The sequence below is a fragment of the Colossoma macropomum genome, unplaced genomic scaffold, assembly GCF_904425465.1.
Source record: "Colossoma macropomum unplaced genomic scaffold, Colossoma_macropomum, whole genome shotgun sequence".
Taxonomy (NCBI): domain Eukaryota; kingdom Metazoa; phylum Chordata; class Actinopteri; order Characiformes; family Serrasalmidae; genus Colossoma; species Colossoma macropomum.
The window spans coordinates 15,503,706-15,526,996 of record NW_023494810.1 but is presented as its reverse complement, the minus strand read 5'-3'; the positions used below and the strand labels follow the sequence as shown (position 1 = coordinate 15,526,996).

Below are 23,291 nucleotides of genomic sequence, written 5' to 3'. Positions count from 1 at the left end.
AGATGTGAGAAGCACTTGAGCTTGCCAGAGCAGATGCCCTTGACTTTGACTTTTTTATTTCATCGTTACAGGGGCTGCAGCTGAGAATAGAACGGGGTTTGATGCCTGAATGCTTCGGAGATAAAATCAGTCATTAGTCTGTATCGCATTGCAAGTTGCATGCTGAAGCAGTAAGACCCATAAAATCTGGAGAAATGTTTTCCATCATGACACATCACCCAACCTCGCCAGGGGATTATCTTCACCATGCGAATACTCTCGACTATGGGTGTAAACCTTTGACCTTACAACGATCTGATATGATTACGATTCTTTAGGAAAATGCAACTTGACATCTCAGATTTCACCACAGTTCAATATGATTTGATTATTTGGGTTTATTTCAGAATTATGCTAAAAAAAATAAGTTGTATGCAAATGTTTGAGTGCCCCTGGTCAAATTACATGTTTTGTTGATTTTCAAAGTAAAAATAAGTACACAATCTCTACAGAGTACACACTTCTGCACATTTTGATGCACAATTACTGTTTATTTGCTAAATTTAACATACATAAAATGACGTGTAAACGTTCAGCACATTTTACATTTCATGCGTTCATTTGTTTTTACTTAGAAAAATTAACAAAACATGTAATTTGACTGGGGACTTTTGCATATGATTGTACACTGAATACCCAAATGTGACTTACGGAATTCAGGCAATAAAAACAAGGGGCCTCATTCACCAACTGTTCCTAAGAAGAAAATTCCTTTTAAAACCCACTTACGCAGTTTTCACAAAGATTCTGACACTCACCAGTGTTTTCTTACTTGGAACTTGCTCTTAGGTAAGAACAGAATCTACACACAGCCAAGAGCATAAAGATGTGAACAGATCTGTGCTTTAAAAACACATCATGAACCTGGTGTAGCCTTTTTCTAAGGACCTTTCTCAAGAACAAATTTAAAAAAAAACTTACTCTTTTACTATTGGTGAAAGAGGCCCAACACCCAGAGCTTTCTTAAAATTAGTTTTTGAAAATACACAAAAATGTTATCTCGAGATCCTGTTATCCTGGCCAAAAAAGAATGTACACTATACTGAATATTATTCTTATCTATCATGATTTGATTACAGAATTTCAAAACTGGTGCATCTTCAGATCACTGTTGAATATTACATTTTACTCAAGTACTGCACTGAAAAGAAAAACCAAACACTAAGAGAGCTCTAAAGCATTAAAGCACACTGACCTCATCTGCATCTCAACACTCATGTTGTGGACGAAGTGGCCAGAGAAGGCCAGGCAGTCCACGGGTGTCAGCACTGCATTAATCCAACCTGCAAATAACAGAAAGCATGAGCATCTTGGCAGTACTGCAGTACTGTAAGACATAGTTGAAACGACAGTTTTATTATTGTTGTTGCTTTTCCTATTACACATTTTTTATCTGTCCACCTCTACAGTTACCTTTGTAGTCCACTGCTGTACATTCCGTCAGCACCCATCTATTATTATCAGTATTAGTAGTAGTAGTGCTATATTGTCTGACTGCATGAATAATCCAATTCAATACTACAATGTAATGAAAAAACATCACTGATAATTGTTGCAGTAAAATGCTAATCCTGTCCAATCTGGCATCCCAGAATAGGATGCTGGCTCTGTTTGAACAGCACTGAGCAGAGGAGGAAAGCAGTGGAAACAGCGTTTTTTTAAATTAAATATGAAAACTTTTAGGTAAACTCTTGTCAGTGATCGGAGGAGTGATCAAGGTTTTAAGCTACCCAAAACTGCTTTCCACCAGAGCACTCGCCAAGACAGTATTAATAATTTTACTACAGCTCTGTACAGCTAGGCAACACACACATTTATTCTTTAAAATAAATAAAACTGAGAGCACGCCAGCTAGACAGCAATCAGAGGAATAAATAATCAATGTTTGGTTGATGTGCATTGATCATTTCACTCTGAACGATGGGGGTTTTAGTCTTACAGATGTAAAAGGTTATTGCTTTATGAATTCTCTGTATTCCTGACATGCAGCCTGGACTGCTCACCTGACGGGATGAAGAGCGTTTGCCCTTGCTTCAGCGTGCACTTATAGCATTTGTCCACCTGGTCGGCGAAGAACATTTCGGAGTGATTGGAGGAGGATCTCCAGCGCTCATACAGAGACAGGTTGGCTGAGGTGGGTTTGATCAGGAAAAAAATCTTCTCCCCCTAAAAACACCAGCACATTGTCACCAACATCATACTACGCAGTGTAAACACAAGTTATTACTTGGACTGTAGCGGAGTTTGTACTGATAGACCTACGTGCTGCTGTACTGTTATTCAACCCAGAGCTTTACTGTTTACTGTTTACATTATACACAGACAACCAAAGTCAATGACACCTGAGTGTGAGAGATGCAAGTAGATACTTCAGCACAGGAGTTAGAACTGTTAGTCCCTTATCACAACAGAAATAAAATGCAATTTCCACTTGTTTCAGAGGCTCTTCAGATAAACAATGAATATAACATTGATGGAATATGTTTTGATGGAAATATATAGTTTTACAAACTGGATGTTTGTAGGTGAGCAAGCAACATTTAGAAAGGTGTTTTTATTGTTGTTAAATTATATTTGTGCTGTGCTGGTAGTGCTGTTTTTATCTCTGTATGTCCATCTTTGTGGAGAGGGGTGTATTGTTTTCACAGCAGGGGGTTCTCACCCCTCATTACTCAATAGCAGCTCAAAACAGAGTCACAACATTTCACGAGAGCCAATAGTGTCCCAGGTAACCGGATAGCAGAGTTACTGGGAACAATATTTTATTTTATTTGATTATTTTATAAAATATGGCCATCAGGAGGCCTGCAGAAAGAGGCTAAAGTGATGCATTAGTGAACCAAATTTACACAATTTTGCCTCTACTCCAATTGTAGCCTGATCAACCAGGATATGTTTAGTGTCTTAAGTTTGCTTCTTTAGTTTTAGTTTTGGAGCTACAAGGCTAATGTAGTTAAAAAGTAATTCAAGCTCAACAATTAACATCGTGCAAACAGCATGCCTAAATTTTTAAACACTTGCACATGGAGCCAACTCATCTCAAACAGACTTGCTTAAGTTACACTGGATGACATACTGTTATTCACATTTTCATTTACACATTTTGTCAGACACTTTTATGCACTATGACTTACAATTAGCATGAGGGGTCTTGCCTAGATGGGGAATTAAACCCCAGAGCAGTGTGGTACCCACTATCTGTCTATAAAAGTGGATAAAATTGAGGCATGTGAGCAATGATTTTAGCACATGGTTTGCACAGTGCTAACTGGGGGGCTATAAGCTTCCATTAGCTTCATAGGTCCAGTGCAAAAATAGAAAAGCCACAAATATTTGAAATGGCCAACTACATTTGTGGTTAGGAAAAAAAAAATCTGAATTAGGATTTTGAGATTCCATACAAGGAAAATGCAATGTATGAAAATTCCCATCGTTTTTGCTATTCACTGACTTGGAGAAAGAAACGGGGATTTCTTGGGACAGTGATGGAAACCTTAATGCTGGTCTTGGTCACAAAATCTCAACCCAAATGACCTGTTATGGGAGATTTTGGAGTGACCACTCAGAACAGCCCTTTCCTTCACCATAAGAAAAACAATGAATGGTGGAATTTAGTGTTTCATCCCTCCAGTAGAGCTCTGCAGAGTTTCTGCCAAAGCCCACTGACGTTCTTCTGGCAGCCTGTGGTGGCCCGGCGCTCTATTAAAATACTTCATGTTGGTGTTTCCTTTCCATGTTTTCCTTCAGTTTGGGAGTTACCTCCACTGTAACTGGAGGCTATACAAGGCGTCTTACATGTCTGGGTGTTCTGGGTGTCAAAAACGCAGTCTTACACTCTTTTGCTGGCCGTTTCTTAATTTTTTTTTTTTTGGATAATGATTTCCGAATTACTTTCACCCCAACAGCCCAGAGAATAAAAGTTGCTGCTGTTGCTGTAGGTGTTAAAAGTACATGGAAAGTTTCTGGTGGCCTGTTTGACTACACATTACAGCATTAGATTTGTGGAAGAAATGAGTGACGGGCCTTTCATTCATGTGTAAATAAAAATATCTTGCAGAGGAATCAATGAATCACTAAATGAGTCATGACCAAAAGTTTTCAAACTAAAAACAGCTTACTAATTTTCTTACTCTGTCAGAGAATGTGTTTTAAATCACAGCAAAACAAGTAGTGGTCAGTGGGGCTAAAGCTGACCAAAAGTGTAAGCTGTGGTAATGACTGCTGAACACACAGACATAACATAGCGGCAAAGCACTGTCTGTTCTGGTTCACGTGTAAATGTGGTTGAGGTTTGGGCAAAAACAACATGGCTGTTAAAGTGATAGTTCAGCAATAAAACCTCATTTAAACAACTGTCTCCTTGAACATAAATGCAGCTTTTCAGCAAAGACATGTTTGGTATCTGAAATTTGCTACTGTTTTTTTTGCACTACGAGGCTAAAGTAGCGAAGAACAAATCAAAGCTTATATTCCACCAATTAGTATTGTGCAAACGGCTCACCCAGATCTTCACAGCTTTACCTCAAACTGTGTTCTGTTGTCAAGTAATCTCAAATAGACTTGATAACTAGAACTTTATTGAACTATCACTATCGCTAAGGGCAACTGCACAGAAAAACATCTCCATAGCAGGAGGTGGCCACTGTCTGCATTTTAAATCAAAGAAAGAAAGCTGGACGGTCTAGGCTGCCAGCTTGGCAGACAGCTATGGGATAATAGCTTCTGCACTACAGTTAGTCTTTAAAATGTATGAAAAATGAAAAATGGAACCATCTGTTGTAAACATGCCGACTCATATGCTACAACAGGCTGCAGTAGTCTCTAGAGCCAGACTTTCCAGTTTTAAGACCAGGAAAACACTTTTCTTATGATGCATCTTAAAGGTCGGAGGAACATTTGAAAAATTACAAACACTTTAACCTCATCACATCTATGTTACACAACTGTCCACTTGTGGCAGAAGGAGAGGAGGCGACAGTGTGGAGTGGATTATTTAAATGGAACGCACTCGGTTATCCTCAGCAAGCTAATTGGCTAGCCATGCAAACTTTGCAATGCAAAACATTTTTAAGAGGTTTGAGCCTAACATACATAACGTACATACATAAAGTATATGTTATTTGAATGTCCTACAATCTTGAAATGTCTGTGTTTAAGCTAAACCTGGCACAAAAGAGTAAAATCACACCTTTGTCAGCTAACCTAACATAGAAAACCCCATAAAGGCACTAATGCAAATTAGCATTACTGTCATGGTGGATAATAAAGCTCCACAGAAGTGAACCTTTACACATTGAGTGTAAAGTGAAATGAAATCTGTGGTTGGTGCATGTTCATAATATTATCATGACAAAAAATAAAAAAGTCCATTAAATGATCATGTACCATATGTTTTATTACCATGGGCACCTTCAGACCTCTCGTGTGTCACTAGGCTGAGCAGGCAATCTGAAAATTCTCTCTCATGGCCAACCACTTATGCTGTCTTAACATGGTCAATTAGCAAAAAAAGCTCTGCAAAGGACAGAGTAGCATCAACGGGCCCTAAAACTCACCAGATCAAAAAGCGTCTTTTGAAATAAATGGAATATCATCATACTGACTGTTTAATCAGTTCAATCAGCTGTAACATGTATAAGCTGTTTTTAAATATTACCTTTTTTGACCACAACTAAACAAAATTCATCATTCAGTAAACAGTGCTAAACTGATCACATAACACAAAATCCTGAGGCTCTACATATTGAATATTCTAAAAGTTGAAATATTCATCAATGCTGACTTTTAATTAACACAAGCAAAAAAAAATAAAAAAATAAAATGTGTATCCAGTTATACTTTTAAAAATGAAGGTGCCTTCGGAGCGACTTCATTAAGAACATATCATTTTTGTAAATGTGTAAATGTGGCTGAAGAATCTAGGTTCTCTACCAATTAAAGGTTTTTCCCAGAAGCATACATACCTAGCAAGCATCCTTTCGGAACCTTTATTTTTAAGAGAAAAGGCAGTAAAAAAAAATCCTTTCATAAATTCACCTTTAAGACATGGTACCACACTGAGGCTCCGCCATTCTCGATGTGGAAGTCAGTGTAGCTGTCCTTCACACAGATCAGACAGTATTTGGTTACTTTGGGCTTCCCGAGCAGAGCATCGTCTGGCCAGTAATTCTCCACCCAGGATGATCTCCTCACGATCAGTGGACTCTCCACAATACTGGACATTCTGGACAGTTACAAAAAAAATATTTGTTATTTTTATTATTCTATACCATTTAAATGTCTGTTTCAATTTGATTTCTGTATGTTTTTATTACTTACATTCATGTGCAAGTATTAGAGTTTTAATAGATGTCAAGAAATCTGTGTTGTTTTCTCTATTTATTCATGAAAAGAGAACCTTTTAACTTTTTCATCTATGCACTTGCAGTACTACTGGCCAGCTATACACCACATTAAAGTCCGTTGTCATTTTATCCTATTTAAAAGTCTGTTTCAAATGACTTTCAATATATTTTACATTTTCAATAAAAGCGTATTCATAGATTCTTCTTTTTTTACTTACTCAGTTCATCACATTCAACCATCTGTTTCAACTGACATTCAGTATATTTTTCAGTAGATGTTACATTCATATGTAAGTGTAAGAGTTATCAGTTTATGTCTAGGATTTTTTTCATCTGTTTATTCAAGTAAAGAGAACTTTTTAATTACGCACTCTTCACAATACTTAACATTCTAGACACTTGCACAAAAAACAATAAAATCAATCTGATAATTTTATCCCATTTAAATTTTAACAGATTTTCAGTTTACTGATTTTTTTTAACACAATTACAGTCGTTTGCAAAAGTTTGAAAATCTGTGGTCAAATTGCATATATTTATATATGCATATATATATATTTTTTTGATTTTGTAAGTGAAAATAAGTGAACTCATTCTCTTCAGAGAACACACTTAACCACACAAGTTTACTACACAATGTCTATTTATTTGCTGAGTTTAAAAGAACAACCCATAAAATATAATATGTGCCATTACTCATGCACAGGCCATATTGTATGTTTTATTTTTTCCAATATGTTAAACTGAGCAAATTACACTAATGGTGCATTAAAGTGTGCACACAGAGAGGATGTGTAGAGACCATATTTTCACTTAGAAAATTAACAAAACATGTAATGTGAGTAGGGTGCCTAAATTTTTGCACACAAATGTGTATTGATTTTCATATGCATAGATTTTCAGGTGGTTTTCAGTTTTATTTCTTTCATTATTTCCTTTTTTTGATATTTTGATGGTTTGCATCACTACAAAAATGTACCAACAGTTCTCCCATAGACTGTATTAAGATAGAGGGACAGTGAACGTCAGAAAAATGTGGATCCAGCGCTGCTCACCTTGTGTCGGAAAACTCCAGATTGATCACGTTTAATACTTTCTTTCTGTTTGTGCTGTAATAATAATCCACAAATTCCTTTAGCTTCATTTTGCTGTCAGTCTGTTTGGTGACATCGACAACATCCACAAGAACATCAGGCCCTGGAAAAAAGGGAATAATATTGTGGAAAAGTGAACTCACTTATTATTATGGTCAATAATGACTCATAGCTGATAAAGAAGAATTTCAATGCTTAACTTTTGGTATGCAAAGGCGCCCTCTAGCGAAAACACATCAGGGCTGTTTCATTTAGGATATGATGTCAGTGCAAGATATGTTAAAAATACATACTACAATAAATGGCATTTAATAAAGACAGGAAGGAATTTCTTATTGTTCTTTCTTATTGTTTTTATTGTTCAGCTCTTTTTGTTACCAGAAAAGTAAGCACTTTCAGTTCTGTAAGCACTGTTTTGACACATTGTGCTAATAATAAAAATGATAATGTGTACTAAAACCCTCTAGTCAACATTGCATGTTTGGGAAAAACTGGCAACAGAGTGAATTTCTTTTTGCTAGTTTATTAGTGCTGTTGTGTGTGAATGCCATTAAAAAGCAAGTATCTTATACTAATAGTTGTTAAGGCATGTCTAAAAGTTTGTAGACACCTGCTCACTCAACACATCTCCTGAAATCAATGGTATTAGTAAGACATTTTTGCCCTATTTGCTGCAGGAACAGCCTATAGTCTTCTGGGAAAGTGTTACACTAGATGTTGGAACATTGTTGTGAGGATCTGATTGCATTCACAATAGCAGTAGTGAGGTCAGTTACTGGTGTTGGATGATTAGCTGTGGATCACAAACGCCACTCCAACTCATCTCAAAGGTATTAGATGGAGCTCCATCACTCCAGAGAATGCAGTTCCACTGCTCCACAGCCCAAAGCTATGGGCTTTTATGCTCCTCCAGTAGATGCTTGGCATTAGGCATGGTGACCTTAGGCTAATGTGCGACTGCTCCAGGGCGTCCACGCTATGTGCGCACAACTTAATACCTGTCAGCAATGGGTGCACCTTAAAGCTGCACTGTGTAAGAAGTAGCAAGTGCTGCTGTGAGTCACCTTGTAAAGCCTAAAAGTAATAATTTAACAATCAGAGGTGTCGGGTCAGATTTTGCAGGGGTTTTTTGGAGCATGTCATATGTCTTTACATAATACCTTCACAGGCACAAGCTCAAAAAGAAGGTCCAGCTCAATGTTTAGGTATCAAATGCAAAATTATGCTGATTTAGATAAGTTGACAACAGTAGATAACCCACTTAAATCCTCAAAAGAAACGTCCTTCACCAAGTTATTTTTGACTACTTTTTCAATGTCCTCACAATCATTAAATTTATCCGCTCAGGGAAGGGTTCCAAAGCACAACCAACATTCCAAAATTTTGGATACATATCTTACATAGTGCAGCTTTAAAATAGCTAAATTTGCTAATTATAAGGGCTGTCTGGATGGGCACTTAAGTTACTTCACTTTCGTTTAGCTGATTAGTGCTTAACCGTTAGCATTTTGGTTATGTGTTTTTTGTGCCACTTTATGTTGTACTGCTGTTAAACGCTTGCATGATGATTAAAGTGCATGATGACACTGTGATGTATGTGATCACTGACATGTTAACTGTGTTCTTACCAACATAGTTTTCAACATCACTGACGTAGAATGTGGGTGCAGGCATGGTCATCCCCAACCCCTCCTTCTTCTGGATCAGAATAGGTTCATTAAAGCCGTTCTCCTCCAGATAGTCCACAGTCAGTTGACACCCACTAAGCTTGACCACCACATCCTCTGAGCTGCAAGGGACAAGATCACAGTTGGCTTCTGGGAGATTTTAACCCATTAAGCTCTAAGAACCTGTTATCGTGTCCACACAGTTCTTCATTTGCATACTACAGAACTGAAACATTAGTTTCATCGTAGTTACTGAATAGTAAGTCTTAAAAGAGTAGTCCAGGGATTTTATTCCAACCAGGAACAACAATCAAGAGCAACAATTATCAGGAACATTATTTTCAGCACGTTTCCCTGTATTTTACCTGAAAAGAACGTAAAACCTGATAGATCAAAACTAATAATAGTTAATGTGCAGTATTCCTTTAAGATTAATAAGAGTATAACAAACCCAGAGTTTAAGAGGAATGAGCTGAAGTCGATGTGTAGTGTCACTATTTTTTGGGGTCTCTACAAGGATGATTGGAGAGCGCCATCTACTGACACACTGGGGAACTTAGAGACTGGGAATATCTCAAAAGCTTAAATAAAAATACATCTGAAGTACATATACATACAAATACATATAAAGTACTGTTTGGACTGAAGTGATGGTGGTAAATTTTATTGATTATTAGGGTTGCACAATATATCATTTGTTATATTACAATACTGGCCTTAACATTACTTATATCACAGAAGGCTTCAATATGCAAATGATCCCTCTAACCACCGTGTTGTTTACAGTTCCAGATGAGTTTTGATGCGTCAAGGAAGTCACATCATTCAACAAACTAATAATTTTGGTCAAAATTATGCTGGTCCATCTTTAATCATGTTATATCATAAACTGACCAACGCATTTTTAATATATTGCGAGGCGCATCATGATTTTAACACATCAATATAATTTCTGTCCATACTGCGCATCCCCAATAATTATGGATTAAAGGTTAGTGACTTTATATGTGATTGTAAAAGTCATTTTTAGTGTTTGTTTTTTAAAAGAGACTTAAGGTTAAAGCTGCCATGTTCTACATTTTTCTTGTATTTTTTTCCCCGGAGGCCCACTTTTTTAACATTTGCATGGGTTTATGTACCAAAAAAAGTTCAACAGTAATAGTTCATGAATCCTAGTTCATTTTTACATGATCATTTTCCACCCTCTCTTTACACCTTAGAAGTAAACATGCTGGTTTTGTTACTGTGCCTTTCAGTCTGAGATATGTAAATCATCTCTGTTCCGATTTACTGCCTTGTATTGTGACTAATTAAAAAAAGTTTGGCCTGAAACATTCCTTATATCTTTAAAATGAATGGGTGGAGCTAAACTGTTCTAGGCTGAATAGGTGGATAGACATGCACTGGTTTCTTTGACATCACAAAAACAATGAATTCAAAACGGGTTCTTTTTGCCACTTAACTTCTATACAAGGGCCGTATGGACTGGGGAGTGAACTGAACGTTTTGAAGCGTTTTTCTGCACTCGGATTAAAAATAGCATTTGGTATTCCAAGATAAACTTACATGAGAAACCTGTTCATGCATTTGTTACAAGTAGAATTGATTACTGTAATGCTCTTTCTGATGGGCTGCCTAAGAAAACAATACATCCAACTACAACGCAGCAGCATGAATTCTAGCAAAAACAAAAAAAGAGAGCTCATATAACCCCTGTTTTGAAAGAACTGCACTGGCTACCAGTATCTATTAGGATAGTTTTTAAAGTTCTGCTACTAGTGTTTAATACTCTAAATGACCTAGCACCCACTTGCATCACTTCCCAACACGTGATCTTAGGCATCTCTTCCACAGCACAGCAGAACGGTCCTAAGCACGGAAGGTAAACATTATAGTGGCATTTCCACATGGACACGGTTCGACGCAGAACGCTTATAAACCGGGCTCAGACATTTTATTTTGACACAGTTAACTAACCATGCTCAGGGCCACAGAACTCTTCACTGGGATGATGTAACAACATAGCTATTCGCTGACTGGTTCTACGTCGGTATTGTGTTGGCACCCTCCTGCATTATTTCAAACCCAAAACCAATTAAATAAGTTCAGTTTGCTCAATTTGTCAAGTCACGGATTCCAAATAAATGAAAGCAGTGCAAGATTTTAAATCCATCATTCAATAACCTTCAAAGCTTCAGTCTAACACCAATTTCTAAATGTTAAAGTTCCAGGACAGAGTAACTGTTTAGTATTAATGTAGCTAGCATACTGCTCACCACAGAACAGGTTTGATTCTGACTAACAAAAGCTGCGGTGATGCAGGTTTAGATGATAAACACTCAACTCTAAGGAAGCGAAGTCGAGGCTGGCGTTAGAGGGATAGAAAGCTGAAGTTAAACCTGTTCTGTGGTGTTTGGAGCTGTAGTGTCCTAGCTAAGCTAATGCTAGCTGGCTCCCCTCTCCTAGCTAACTTAACTAAAGAGATTTAAACATGCCAGTACAGGTTCAGTTTAACTAAATTGTGCTCTACTATCACAAGTATAGACTATAAAACCTTATATTAGCGAGAGCAAAGTCGTCTGATTGGTGTTGGAGTGACAGAAATCTAAATCCAACCTGTTCTGTAGTGTTTTTACTGTAACCTACTAGGCTAAGCTAACATGAGCGTATGAAACCTCCCACTAGAGTGCAGGCTCTGATCCAGCGAACCGATGCTTAAAAACACCTGTTTAGAGAATAAAGACTGAGATCACATATTCCAATGACTGGTTTTGAAGCAACAAAGATCCAAAGATTGTTCTGTGGCGCTTTGAACTGTACCCTCCTGGGCTAGGCTAATGCTAGTGTAGTTAGCTGGCTAAAGGTGCAATGGACCGCAGGACAGGCTCAGTTTCAGTAACTGGTGATCAAATACCACCCGTTTAGATGATAAAGAATCTGAGACCAATGTTGGAGTGACAAATAGAATTGAACGTGTTTTGCGGTGGGTGGTGTGTGTGTAAATATTAGACTGTTAGCAGTTAGCCACTCTATTGTGTACTTTTCTTCAAAACTTCCTGGTTCTGATTTAGCAGAACAGCAGACGGAAAAAGAAATCATAAACGGTCTCACAAGTCCGCACCAGCATAGAAACGGCACGGTACGGCCCTGAGAACCATTTGGCTCTACAGTGGAAAAGAGGCCTTTGATCTGCAGATACTGGACTTCTGAAAATACCTTCCATAAATACAGAAAACATGGGGAGGCATCTTTATGTTATTATGCTTCTAAACTGTGGAACTCAATGCCACATTTTATTGGACAGTCAAGCTCAGTGCACACTTTCAAGAAAAATTTATAAAAGGTATCTCTTCAACTTAGCATTTAATTAAAATTCGAAGTATTTTTGTTATTTTTTAGCTTTATTTATTAATTTGATCTGTGTCATTGCCTTATATGATTTGAAATCAATACTTATAGTTTCTTCTACTAGTCTTAAGCTTTATCACCTGTCTGTAAAGAACTTTGAAATGCCACCGGCATGAAAAGTTTTATAAAAGTATTATTATTATTATTATTATTATATGAACCCCTTGAAGACAAGTGAGTGCAGGTTTACCTGGGAAATGTGCGGCTGCGGAGCTCCTTTATAAAAACCTGGCTGCCGTTCTGAACCGGTTTGACGTCCCCACTCTGTCCCGTGTCATGTTTATTCCAGTTCTTTTTCTTTTTCACTGCAAAGGAAAATGCCCAAGGCAGAGAAAAAAGTAGCTTAGCCAAAGTCACTGAGGCACGGCCACTCTAATGCACATTTATTCCACTGACCTATTCTGAATTCATAATCAGCTACACTCTTTCACTGAGAAAAAATGAACACAATTCGGTATACGAAGAGCGCATTAAGAAGGACAAACTTACATATGGAGATACAAGGCATGAGGCAGTTTCCAAGAAAAAGCTTGAAAGATAAATCACTGACTAGAGCAAAAAACTGTAAACTACATGGGTTTCTCACGGCCTAAGGGTTTAAATTCTATACAGCATTAATATATGGTAATGTGCCCCTATGAAAGTAAATAGTATGCTTTTAATTATGCACAGTAGTGAAGCAGTGAAGGTACTCACAGGTGGATTTGCCGTGTGTTTTCTCACAGTTGGGACAGTGATAGATGTCAATGTCGGGTGCATCATCCTCATCTACTCCAACACAGCTGCAACACAACAAAACACATCACTTCAGAAGAGTTGCCCAGTCACTTCCATGTCAATGTCACTGCTGTGCAGAGAATGGTCTGCTATCCAAATAATATCTGGTCAGTAGTGGTCCCTTTCCATGGATTGAAGGAAAAGAGGGAGGGTGATACATTTCGCAAGGATGATCTACAGTCAATAAGTGCAAACCTACAACATGCACCTATAATGTAGATGTTTCTGATAAATAAGGCCAATGAGTGTAGCTACAAGGTGACAAAGGAGACATACTTGCCCTTTTTTTCAGTTAAATACAGTACAATATGCTCACTGAAACACAAATGTGTAGAGTATAAAACAAATAACACTTTAATTCAGCCTCTGATTCATGTATTTTACCCTTTCATTTGGTCCTGCGTAAAAAAAAGGTCATTTTCTGGGTGCTGATTTTGTACGCTAATCACCACTGCTCTCATCTACTGTCTCTGTACAGGGGGTGGAGTAGGGGGTGTTGTCACTGTGCCAGTTTGGAGAGCTCAACAATGGGGGCAGCTGAGCAGAGTATAGAGATAGAGAGACTGTACATGCTCTGCTTTTTAAGCTTGTGTCCACTGAAAGTCTGACACAGTCACTAAATCGTGTGCATGTGCCAGCTGAGCATGTCATTACACAGCAATGTTTAATGCAGAAACCTTTGTTTAGCTTTTGTTTACCCAATCTGTTACTGCTAAGATGCTAATTTCCATTAGCCTAGTAATGGGGACTTCTATGTTCATCAGTGTTAGCATCAAGCTAACAAGATGTCTCATTTTTAGATTCATTCCCTCAAAGTTCCAACAAAACATCATAAAAACCAGCTTGCTGGGCCTTTTCAATACGCTTCCTGATCAGAAACAGTGTAGCTCGACTTTCTTCAAGTTTAAAAATGAAGGACAAAAGCTGTACATTATCTCATTTACCTTTCCACTTTGAAAACGTATCTAGCACATTATCTTTCACAAGTATAGCAATTTATTTATCCATTTCATAAACAAAATATGACATAAAGTAGGCTGACCTGCTAACAGGCTAACAGCTGACAGGCTAATTAGGCCCCTTCAGAAATATTTAGCTACAGGCTGTAAGTTAAAATGTTTACTGAAAGGGTCAGACGAAATGTTACTGAAATGTTACCTGAATGTCTGTTCAGTCATCAGTAGACTGTGTTTTAGCTACAGCTGCCATTGTTATCAGTGTCATTATCAGTTTTTTACTGAAATGTTCAAAATAACATGTTAGCTATTTAGCTAACCAGCTGCATTTGTCTGTGATTTAACAAAATAACCTAACACATTATCTTTCACAAGTGCTGCACTTTATTTTTCCATTTCATAAACAAAATATGACATTAAAGTAGGCTGACCTGCTAACAGGCTAGCAGGCTAATTAGGCCCCTTCAGAAATATTCAGGTACAGGCTTTAAATGAAACTTTTTACTGAAAGGGTCAGACGAAGTGTTACTGAAATGTTACCTGAATGTCTGTTCAGTCATCAGGGGACTGTGTTCTAGCTACAGCTGCCATGAATCGAAAAAAAAAAAAAGGTTTAATTGCATTAAAGGTTGTGTTACTGACAAATAGCTGAGACATCTGTATGTGAAAGGGATGGTGGAATTATGAAGGTTAGCTGAGTATGCATGGTTACTCAAGTGCTCAACTGAGCATTTGCTTAATGTGACACAACAACAAGCATCAAATCCTAACAGCCTGCAGAATTACATGCTTTCTGTGAAAGGGAAACATGCCAAAACTTCACATTTCAGTTTCTTGGATGGCAGATACAGTGACAAGTGCATGTGAAATGGCAAGGAAAATGCAGTTTTGTTTATTATCTCTCATTCAAGACTAATTATTCTGTAACTACTATGAAATACATACGCAACATATATATTTATGGGAGTTTACAGGGTTTAAACAGCCTAATTCAGTGGCGCTGTTTCTTCTCTATAGCAGGAGAAAGCTGATAAGGGTTAACAGTGCCCTCAGTGTCCCCTGCCCTGCAATTTTTCCACCTACTGCACATTCCGGCCAGACGAGGGAGTCGGCGAGAGGGGAAGCGGATATTACACTGGGCTCACCCATGGCTCCTCTCCAGCACAATATTACTACCGCATGCAGCATTACTAATATCCTGCCTGCACTTAATTTAGTCAGTGGGTGGTGCGAGCCTTATGTCATGGTAAAAGTGATATATGTATATAAACAGTGATGTGTATATGATGATTACTTATATAACGTGGACCGCCTTACATTATCCAGTACTGCATTGTGTGTACTGCTTTGTTTGTCACTGTCATGCCCGGTTTGTGTTGTATGAACCATACATGTTGCACCAGCGATAAACCTTTTTATTACCCTGCTGTGGTATAATGGCAATAAAGCCGAACTGATCTGAACAAGGCCTTCTTAGGAGGCCCCATGTAAGACCAGTGTTTGCGTGACAAACCCACAATACAACGTTCATGACCCATTTGCAACAGGATTAAAGGAGCAGTAAGTCCAGCAATCAAATGTAGACCATTTTCCTCTTACTCCAAGGTTAGTCTATCAGTCAAGACACAGTTGGTATCTAAAGCAATGAAGCTACAAGGCTAATGCAGCTAGTAATGGAAGCCTACCATACCATAGGCACTGTGTCCTTGGGTCATTCCTATTTGCCTCCTACAATGGTGCCAGAATAGTCCTATGAGTGATATTTTCTGGTGTGAAGACTAGGAAACCCCCTTCTGATGATGTATGTTTTAGATGGGTCAAACTTTTAAAGAGCCACAACTGCTTTGGGGGGTACATGAGGGTTGACGTTCCCCCGCTAGTTGGCTAATGCAGAAGGAAGCCAGATCGCCAATGAGGCTGCTAGGAGGCCAAATATTGTCGCATATATTAACCTTTACATGAATGCCTTTCTTTATCACTGTGAGGGGATTCCTAATGATTGGACCACATATGTGAATAATGCATGCTGGGTATTGTAGTGAGAAAAAAGGATACAAAATGAATTCTGTCAAACCAATAAAGCCGAGGGATGCAATGCTGTGATGCAGAATATTATCCAACATATTAAACAGTAGTTTTATGCCTGAATGCCACTTTAAGTCATCTTAAACAGACTTGCTAATGTGGTTTCTGACACCATACGACACACTGTTATCTATAAAAATGGACATAAGATAATAGTATTTATAGATAACAGTATAGATGACATATTATGTCAGAAACTATGTAAGCAGGTCTACTTGAGATTACTTAACAACTCGACACAGTTAGGGCTCGTGCTTGATGATTTAGGCATGGAGTTTGTTAAATGTCCATTTCTTGTTGTGAAATACTGCTTTTAGACAAGTGCCCCCCCTCTCTTCTGCACTGTCCATTACTCGATGGCGATCGTTTGCATCTGCACACTTCCCAGTGGAGGGCCTTTCCCATATTGATTTAAAGAGGAAATACACAACTGTTCTTCCTCTGCTGGTGAACATCCAATAAAAGCAAGCAGACTGTTAATTGGGTTTCCCACTAATGGGCTTTGTACACGTATAATCTAATTTTGCATGCAGTGAGACGCTGTTTGCCTGCTGCAAACCACCAAGTGCACTGTTTACGATAATGCATTTTCATATAACACCTCTGAGCATTAACACATCTTAATGATCATGAGGAAACTGTTAGAAACATTTTATACAATCCTGTAGAAATAGCATAACTGTTTGCCACTCTATAATTTTTTATAGATTATATTAAATTCTTTAGGAAGCATTCTATACATTAGACATACTCACTTCATGTTATTATTAATAAGCACTGATGGAAAGAAGATTTATTACTAGTAATATCAGAACACTATTAAATACAAAATTAGTAATCAATGGGGAAAAATGAGGACTAAGATAATAGTAGAGATGTAACGAACTGTGGGCTTATGCCAATATCCAATATTTTTCATGTTCAGTCATATGCTAAAGTTTGTGCACCCTTGGTCAAGTGACATGTTTTGTTGATTTTCTATGTTAAAAATAAGTTAAAAGATCCTCTACAGAGAACACACATTTTAATGCACAATTGCTGTTTATTTGATAAATAACATGCATATATATATATATATATATATATATATATATATATATATATATATATATATACATATATATATATAAAATGTGGTCTGTGCAAACGTTATGTCACATCCTATATTTTATTTTTTCCAATTTCCAGACAAACACTGTATTCAAGCATGTTCTTTGTAGAGGATGTGTTAACTTATTTTCAGTTACAAAATCAATAAAACAATAAAACCGCAAGTTCAAACTTTTGCACATGACTGCACATATCTGTCGATGCTGATGTATAAACATTTATATAAAGTATGAACTGTGACTACATCTACCTGGATTATCATTACAGAGAAACATTTGTAGTATTAGAAATGCAGTAAAATGAATAAAATGCAGATATTTTAGCACAGTAGCCCAGCATCACCTGTATGTTCTGTATGCTCTTCTACAGTATAATAAATGCATTACCAAATATCACCTTGAAACATTGGCCAAATCCAAACATATGTTCAACTCCGATCACTTATTGGAGTAAATATCTGCTGGTACCGATATGATTCTGATATCATTGTAAAACCCTTAATAATAGCAATAAAACAACCTTAAATCTCAGCCCTCATGACGATTTAATTCAATTATTTTGGTACGATTCAGGGTTATTAAAAAAAAATCACAAATATAACTGGAGGAACTATTTACATAGTAGTAAAATACAGACAATACAAATAATACAACAAGCATTTTTTTGGCTGTTTACATTTGAAAGTAGCCTGTAAAGTTTTATTTTGGCAAAATGGAAAAATAAAAACAAAATACAAACTGTAGAGGTGAGTGACACTGCATAAATGTATATGTAATATGTATAGGTAATATAGCCATACTTCACTAAGTTTCCATAATACACAACATGTCACTATATATATATATAGAAGTTGGAAAAAAACTTTATAAAGTAACTCTGAAGTCTGTGAATACAGTGATTTGTATGAAACATTTCACATACTGCGCTCCAGTAAATCCAATTAACCAGGCATAATTAGTCTCTCTTTGTAATCAAACATGCAGTTGATCAGAGTTTTTTAAATACTGATGTCATTCACAATGCTCAGAAAAGCATACCATGATGTATTATGGCTTAATTTATCACTTTAACGACAAATATTGTCACACCGCACTGTCCTAGTTCAGATCAATGCATCATGAAGTGCTTTTACACCTCGAGTAATAAATGTTTTAAAATCGATAACGTCTGCTACTGAGCACCAAAGTGAAAGCAAAAACTACATCATGACTGAAATCGGTAGCAACTGTAAAAAAAACACCACGTCGGACTGGGATTTCATGCTTTTGGGATTTCGCGCTTTTCTAATCATCAATATCTTGCGTCATCCTGATTGACAGGTCTGCTGCAAATGGAGAACGCTCATAAATGATTCATCTGACTGGACCCTCACACAGCCTGTAGAAAGCCCCACGGATTAAGGGCTGAACAATATAATGCTTGTTAATCGTTACTGTAATACTGTCCTTTGCAATACTGATATCACAGATGGCTGCAATATGCAAATGTTTTGTTGATTTTAAATAAGTCAACACATCCTCTACAGAGAACACATTTCTGCATGTTTCAATTCATAATTTCTATTTATCTGCTGAGTTTAACATATTGGGAAAAAAATAAAATATAAAATGTACCACAGCTTTTGCAAAGGCCACTTTTTACATTTGTCTATTTTTTTTTCTCAAATAAGCAAATAAGCAGTAATTGTGCATTAAAATGTGTGTTCTCTGTAGAGAATGTGTCGTTATGGTCACTTAGAAAATCAACAAAACGTCATTTGACCAGGGGTGCCCAAACTTTCGCATTTGAATGTATGTATGTTTTTTTTTTTGATCAGTAATAGACAAATGTTTTTTGGTAATGTGTTCCTAATGTCTAAAAACGGAAGTCTGCTTCACTACTCCTTTGTACGTTTCATGGATGGAATATGGAGATGGCCTGGACTGGATGATCTACACAATTTGGAACATAGTTTATCAGGCATTCAGAGGCGCCATACAATTAAGAGGTCTACAAACCAGTAGTAAAACTGTATAGTCAATTTGACAGGGAACCAGAGAAGTGATGCTAAAGCTGGTCTAATATGATCTCATTTTCGTACGTTAGTATTCTCACTGCTGCATTTTGCACAAGTTGTAGTTTGCTTGTTGTAGTTGTAAAAGGTCTGGTGATCAATGCATTACAAATCAGAGTGGGAAAAAACACAAGCATGGATTTATTTCTTGGCATCTTGCAAAGAGAGTCTCACTCTTGCTGTATTCTCTAGATGACAGAATGCAGTTTTAGTATTGTTATTTACGTAATGTTTACAGTGTGCTGTGAGCGTCCTGATCACTCACAGCTTCAGATGCGTTTCTGCTGTTTTACTTGTTCAAGTTATGCAGTTGTATGCAAAAGTTTGAACACCGCCAGTCAAACAACATACTTTGTTGATTTCCAAAGTGTTCCTCTGCAGGGAACAAGCTTAAATATGGCACATTTCAGTGCACAATTTCTATTTATTTACTGAGTTTAACATATTCAAGTGTGCAAAGACCACATTTTATGTTTCATTCTTTTCCCAATATGTTAAATTCAGCAAATAAACAATAATTGTGCATTACAATTTGCAAAAGTGCGTTTGTTATTTTCAAACATGTAATTTGACCAGGGGCACCCAAACTTTTGCATATGACTGTACATGTAATCCAACAAGAGTAAATTTGGTTAAATTGATAATAAAGGCCCATCTTTAAACATATCACATTATTGATTATCTTGCATGCTGTAACGCAACTGTAATATGTAGCAGCATAATTGCAATACTAATATTTTGCCCTTTTTCATCGATTGTTGTGCAGGACACATGGTTATTTCACAAAAACAAAGTTGCAACATTTTAACTACATTGTGCCAAAATGTTACAGCTTTGCATCAAAATAGAAGATAATCTGCAGATGTGTGTAAAAAGGAACATGAGTAACCACACACTCTGGAAATGTAGGTTACTGGAAATGACACAAATTTCAGTTCCCTTCAAGTTCAAATTTAAAGTGTCTACTATTGGTTTATAAACCTTACAATGAAGAGCACTGCATTGAAAAGTTTACTAATATAATGCAATGTAATATAATATGGCCAAGTTATGTTTTCCTTTAAACTTAAATAAGAGAATGTTCTTATTTTCTGCAAATTTTAGTGCATAATTTCTATTGATTTGCTGATTATATGCGCTGTGAATCAAATACAGTTAGACTTACTGCTATAAAATGACTCATAACATGAATTGTTTCTATAGTTGTATTTGATCAATCCATGATATTCTATTATAGTGATGACCACGAATGCTAACAAACTGCACTGTGCAGCTCTTAGAACTAGAAAATACTGGTCTGGTTAGCCTATCATGGATGGTTGATTAGCCAAGCTGTTTGAAATGGGGAGGTTTCTCAGTCAAGCACAATAATGATAGGCAAAGAGTAACAGACTGAACAGTGACAGAGTGCTGACACTGTTTAACACAAGGATCAGGTACCCTGCTAATAGCTCAAATACACTAACTCATCAGCCAAGCGTGCCAGTTACCGGAGCGAGAAGAAAACGCATAGCTAAAGTTGGCTGGCTTACTTCTGTTTCATTTAAGGTGGAACATCATTTTTTTTCTTCTCCCCACAGGAGGACTCAGACACAAGATCAGAGTGTAAATAAACTTGTAATGCTTGGTTCATTTAATATTAATTTGTAGCCTTATAGTTTACATTTTGGGTTTACTTTTATAAAGATTTTGCACTTTAGTTTATCTATATATATATATATTTTTTATTTATGCCTTCTAAGAAAATGACGTGCTAGCACTGCATCTACAAGAACTGTTGTCTTGTAGATGCAACAGTGAAGTTACAAGAAGAAAAAAAAGGCTTTGGAAACCACCAAAAAATAAATAAACAAATAAATAAAAAATGGTGAATTTCTGTTAGCTTTCTTTTATTATTCTGTATCGAAAATGAATTGTATCATCATGCAAAAACGACTATACATATCATATCATGAATTTTACGTACTGTTACACCCCTGATGTCTACTGATTTTCACAACAAAACGTGCAATTTGACCACATATAATATAATAATCCCTTAACTTGCAGACCTATTAGTTAGTTATTAGTCTTAAGACTTCTTATTTAATAACTACTTCAAAACTAATATATAAGTTCTGTAGTTATGAGAGTGAGGAATTGAAGTGTGGGCCCACATACAAACCCTTAGAGTTTAAGAGGTTAATTTCTCTCAACACTAAATACTTTATAATGATAGACTGAACTCAGTTGCCTTTCAATACGTTTGCTTATTTTAAGCATGAATTAATACCTTTAGGTGTTATTTTGAGTTCACCTTTAACAGCAACATGTTACATTAAAATATGCTGCGCTGTGTGCAGTTATTACTGTTTAAGGGGAAAATCTCAGACAGTCTGCGATGCTTCCCCAGACTGGCTCTGTGCCCTGCAGACGGAGAGAGAGCGATGATGTCATTCATTACTACCTTAGAGGAGAAGTGCACACACGCACACGCACACACACACACACACACACACACACACACACACTCACACACACACACACAACAACAACAACAAACAGAACCATGTGGGGTCGAAGCAGAACCTGTTTTACCCTGCAGCAGCACCAGCCGTTCTGACCTAAACCCGCATCTCACCTGCTAGAAGAAAACTACAAAACACATTAGAGAATGATAAGGGCAGACTAACAGGTTAAATGCCACGCAAGAGTGCTGGATAAAAAAATCAAATGCAAAAATTAATCACACAGCACTAGCATCATTTCCTTTATGTAACAAATAACACAGATGCGTTATGCTAGTTGTCGCAAGGTAAACTAATCTTTTCCATTCTATTAAGCACATAATAGATCAGTGCTAAACATTCTGCCTGTCAGTGTCCTGCACCGCTAACACACCAGAACACCAGGCACACCAGAAAGACTCGACAAACCCAGCATATAACAACAGAGACTAGCAGATACTGCGGTTAATGCTCAAAACTAAAAGGTGAAGCTGTTCAGTTTAACAGACTGATAACAGTGGAAGACGTCATTTTGCAGGCCTGAATTTTCAGGAATATTAAAATATAGGAAAATGTGCCATTTTGCTGTCTAACTACGCCCGGTCTGGGAGCACCACACCACCAGCAGCAGATTTCCAGTTTTATAATCAATCTGTACAAAAGAAAAATCAACACTGTATACTTGGGTGGCCAAGTAACAGGTGGTTCTAGTAATTGTTAAGAAACACTCAAGAGGATACCAAATATGTGTATCATGTTCAAACTCAGCAATCAAACATAAGCTAAATATAGTTTAACATCAGCAGTAACAGCTACATAAAACACAGACACAGGAAGACACAAATCTGTCTGTCTTAGAGGTGGGCAATATGACAATATATGCATTATCGTGATCAATTTTACTATCATGATAAACAATATGCATTTCTGAGCAACTGCATGTTTCATTAAAAAGAAAACATATTTATCTGGTTTAACTGGGTTTAGCCTGGCATGTCATGTGAAACAAATAAAAATCATAGTGCCAAGAGATTTTGATGGCGGCACTATAAGTGCATTGCGTCCGTTTGCCAAAATATTGTGGTACATTTCATGTATTGTGAAAGTGCCTTTTAGTATCATAAAGGGACGAACAATGATACTGGAGTCATATCGGCATCGGCAGATAATTGCTTAAAAAATAACACCATCGCACAGATGTTTACATTTACAGATGTGTACATTTGTTACCTAGTAGTAAAGAATGTTAAATTTCTCCTCAGTGCTAATCCA

The 23,291-nt window shown here is 37.0% G+C and overlaps 1 protein-coding gene across 3 annotated transcripts in view; it reads right to left on the bottom strand.

Moving 5' to 3' along the window:
- The window catches only part of phf2 (PHD finger protein 2), a 64,404-nt gene that overhangs the window by 37,140 nt on the left and 3,973 nt on the right, over positions 1–23,291 (bottom strand). For all 3 annotated transcript variants that reach the window (XM_036559024.1, XM_036559025.1, XM_036559027.1), the window contains exons 2-8: positions 13,249–13,334; positions 12,743–12,857; positions 9,106–9,266; positions 7,439–7,580; positions 6,076–6,262; positions 2,043–2,205; positions 1,235–1,322 (exon numbers count right to left, since the gene is read on the bottom strand). In XM_036559024.1, coding sequence (XP_036414917.1) covers positions 1,235–1,322; positions 2,043–2,205; positions 6,076–6,262; positions 7,439–7,580; positions 9,106–9,266; positions 12,743–12,857; positions 13,249–13,334 — 942 coding nt within the window. The remainder of the gene's footprint in view (positions 1–1,234; positions 1,323–2,042; positions 2,206–6,075; positions 6,263–7,438; positions 7,581–9,105; positions 9,267–12,742; positions 12,858–13,248; positions 13,335–23,291) is intronic.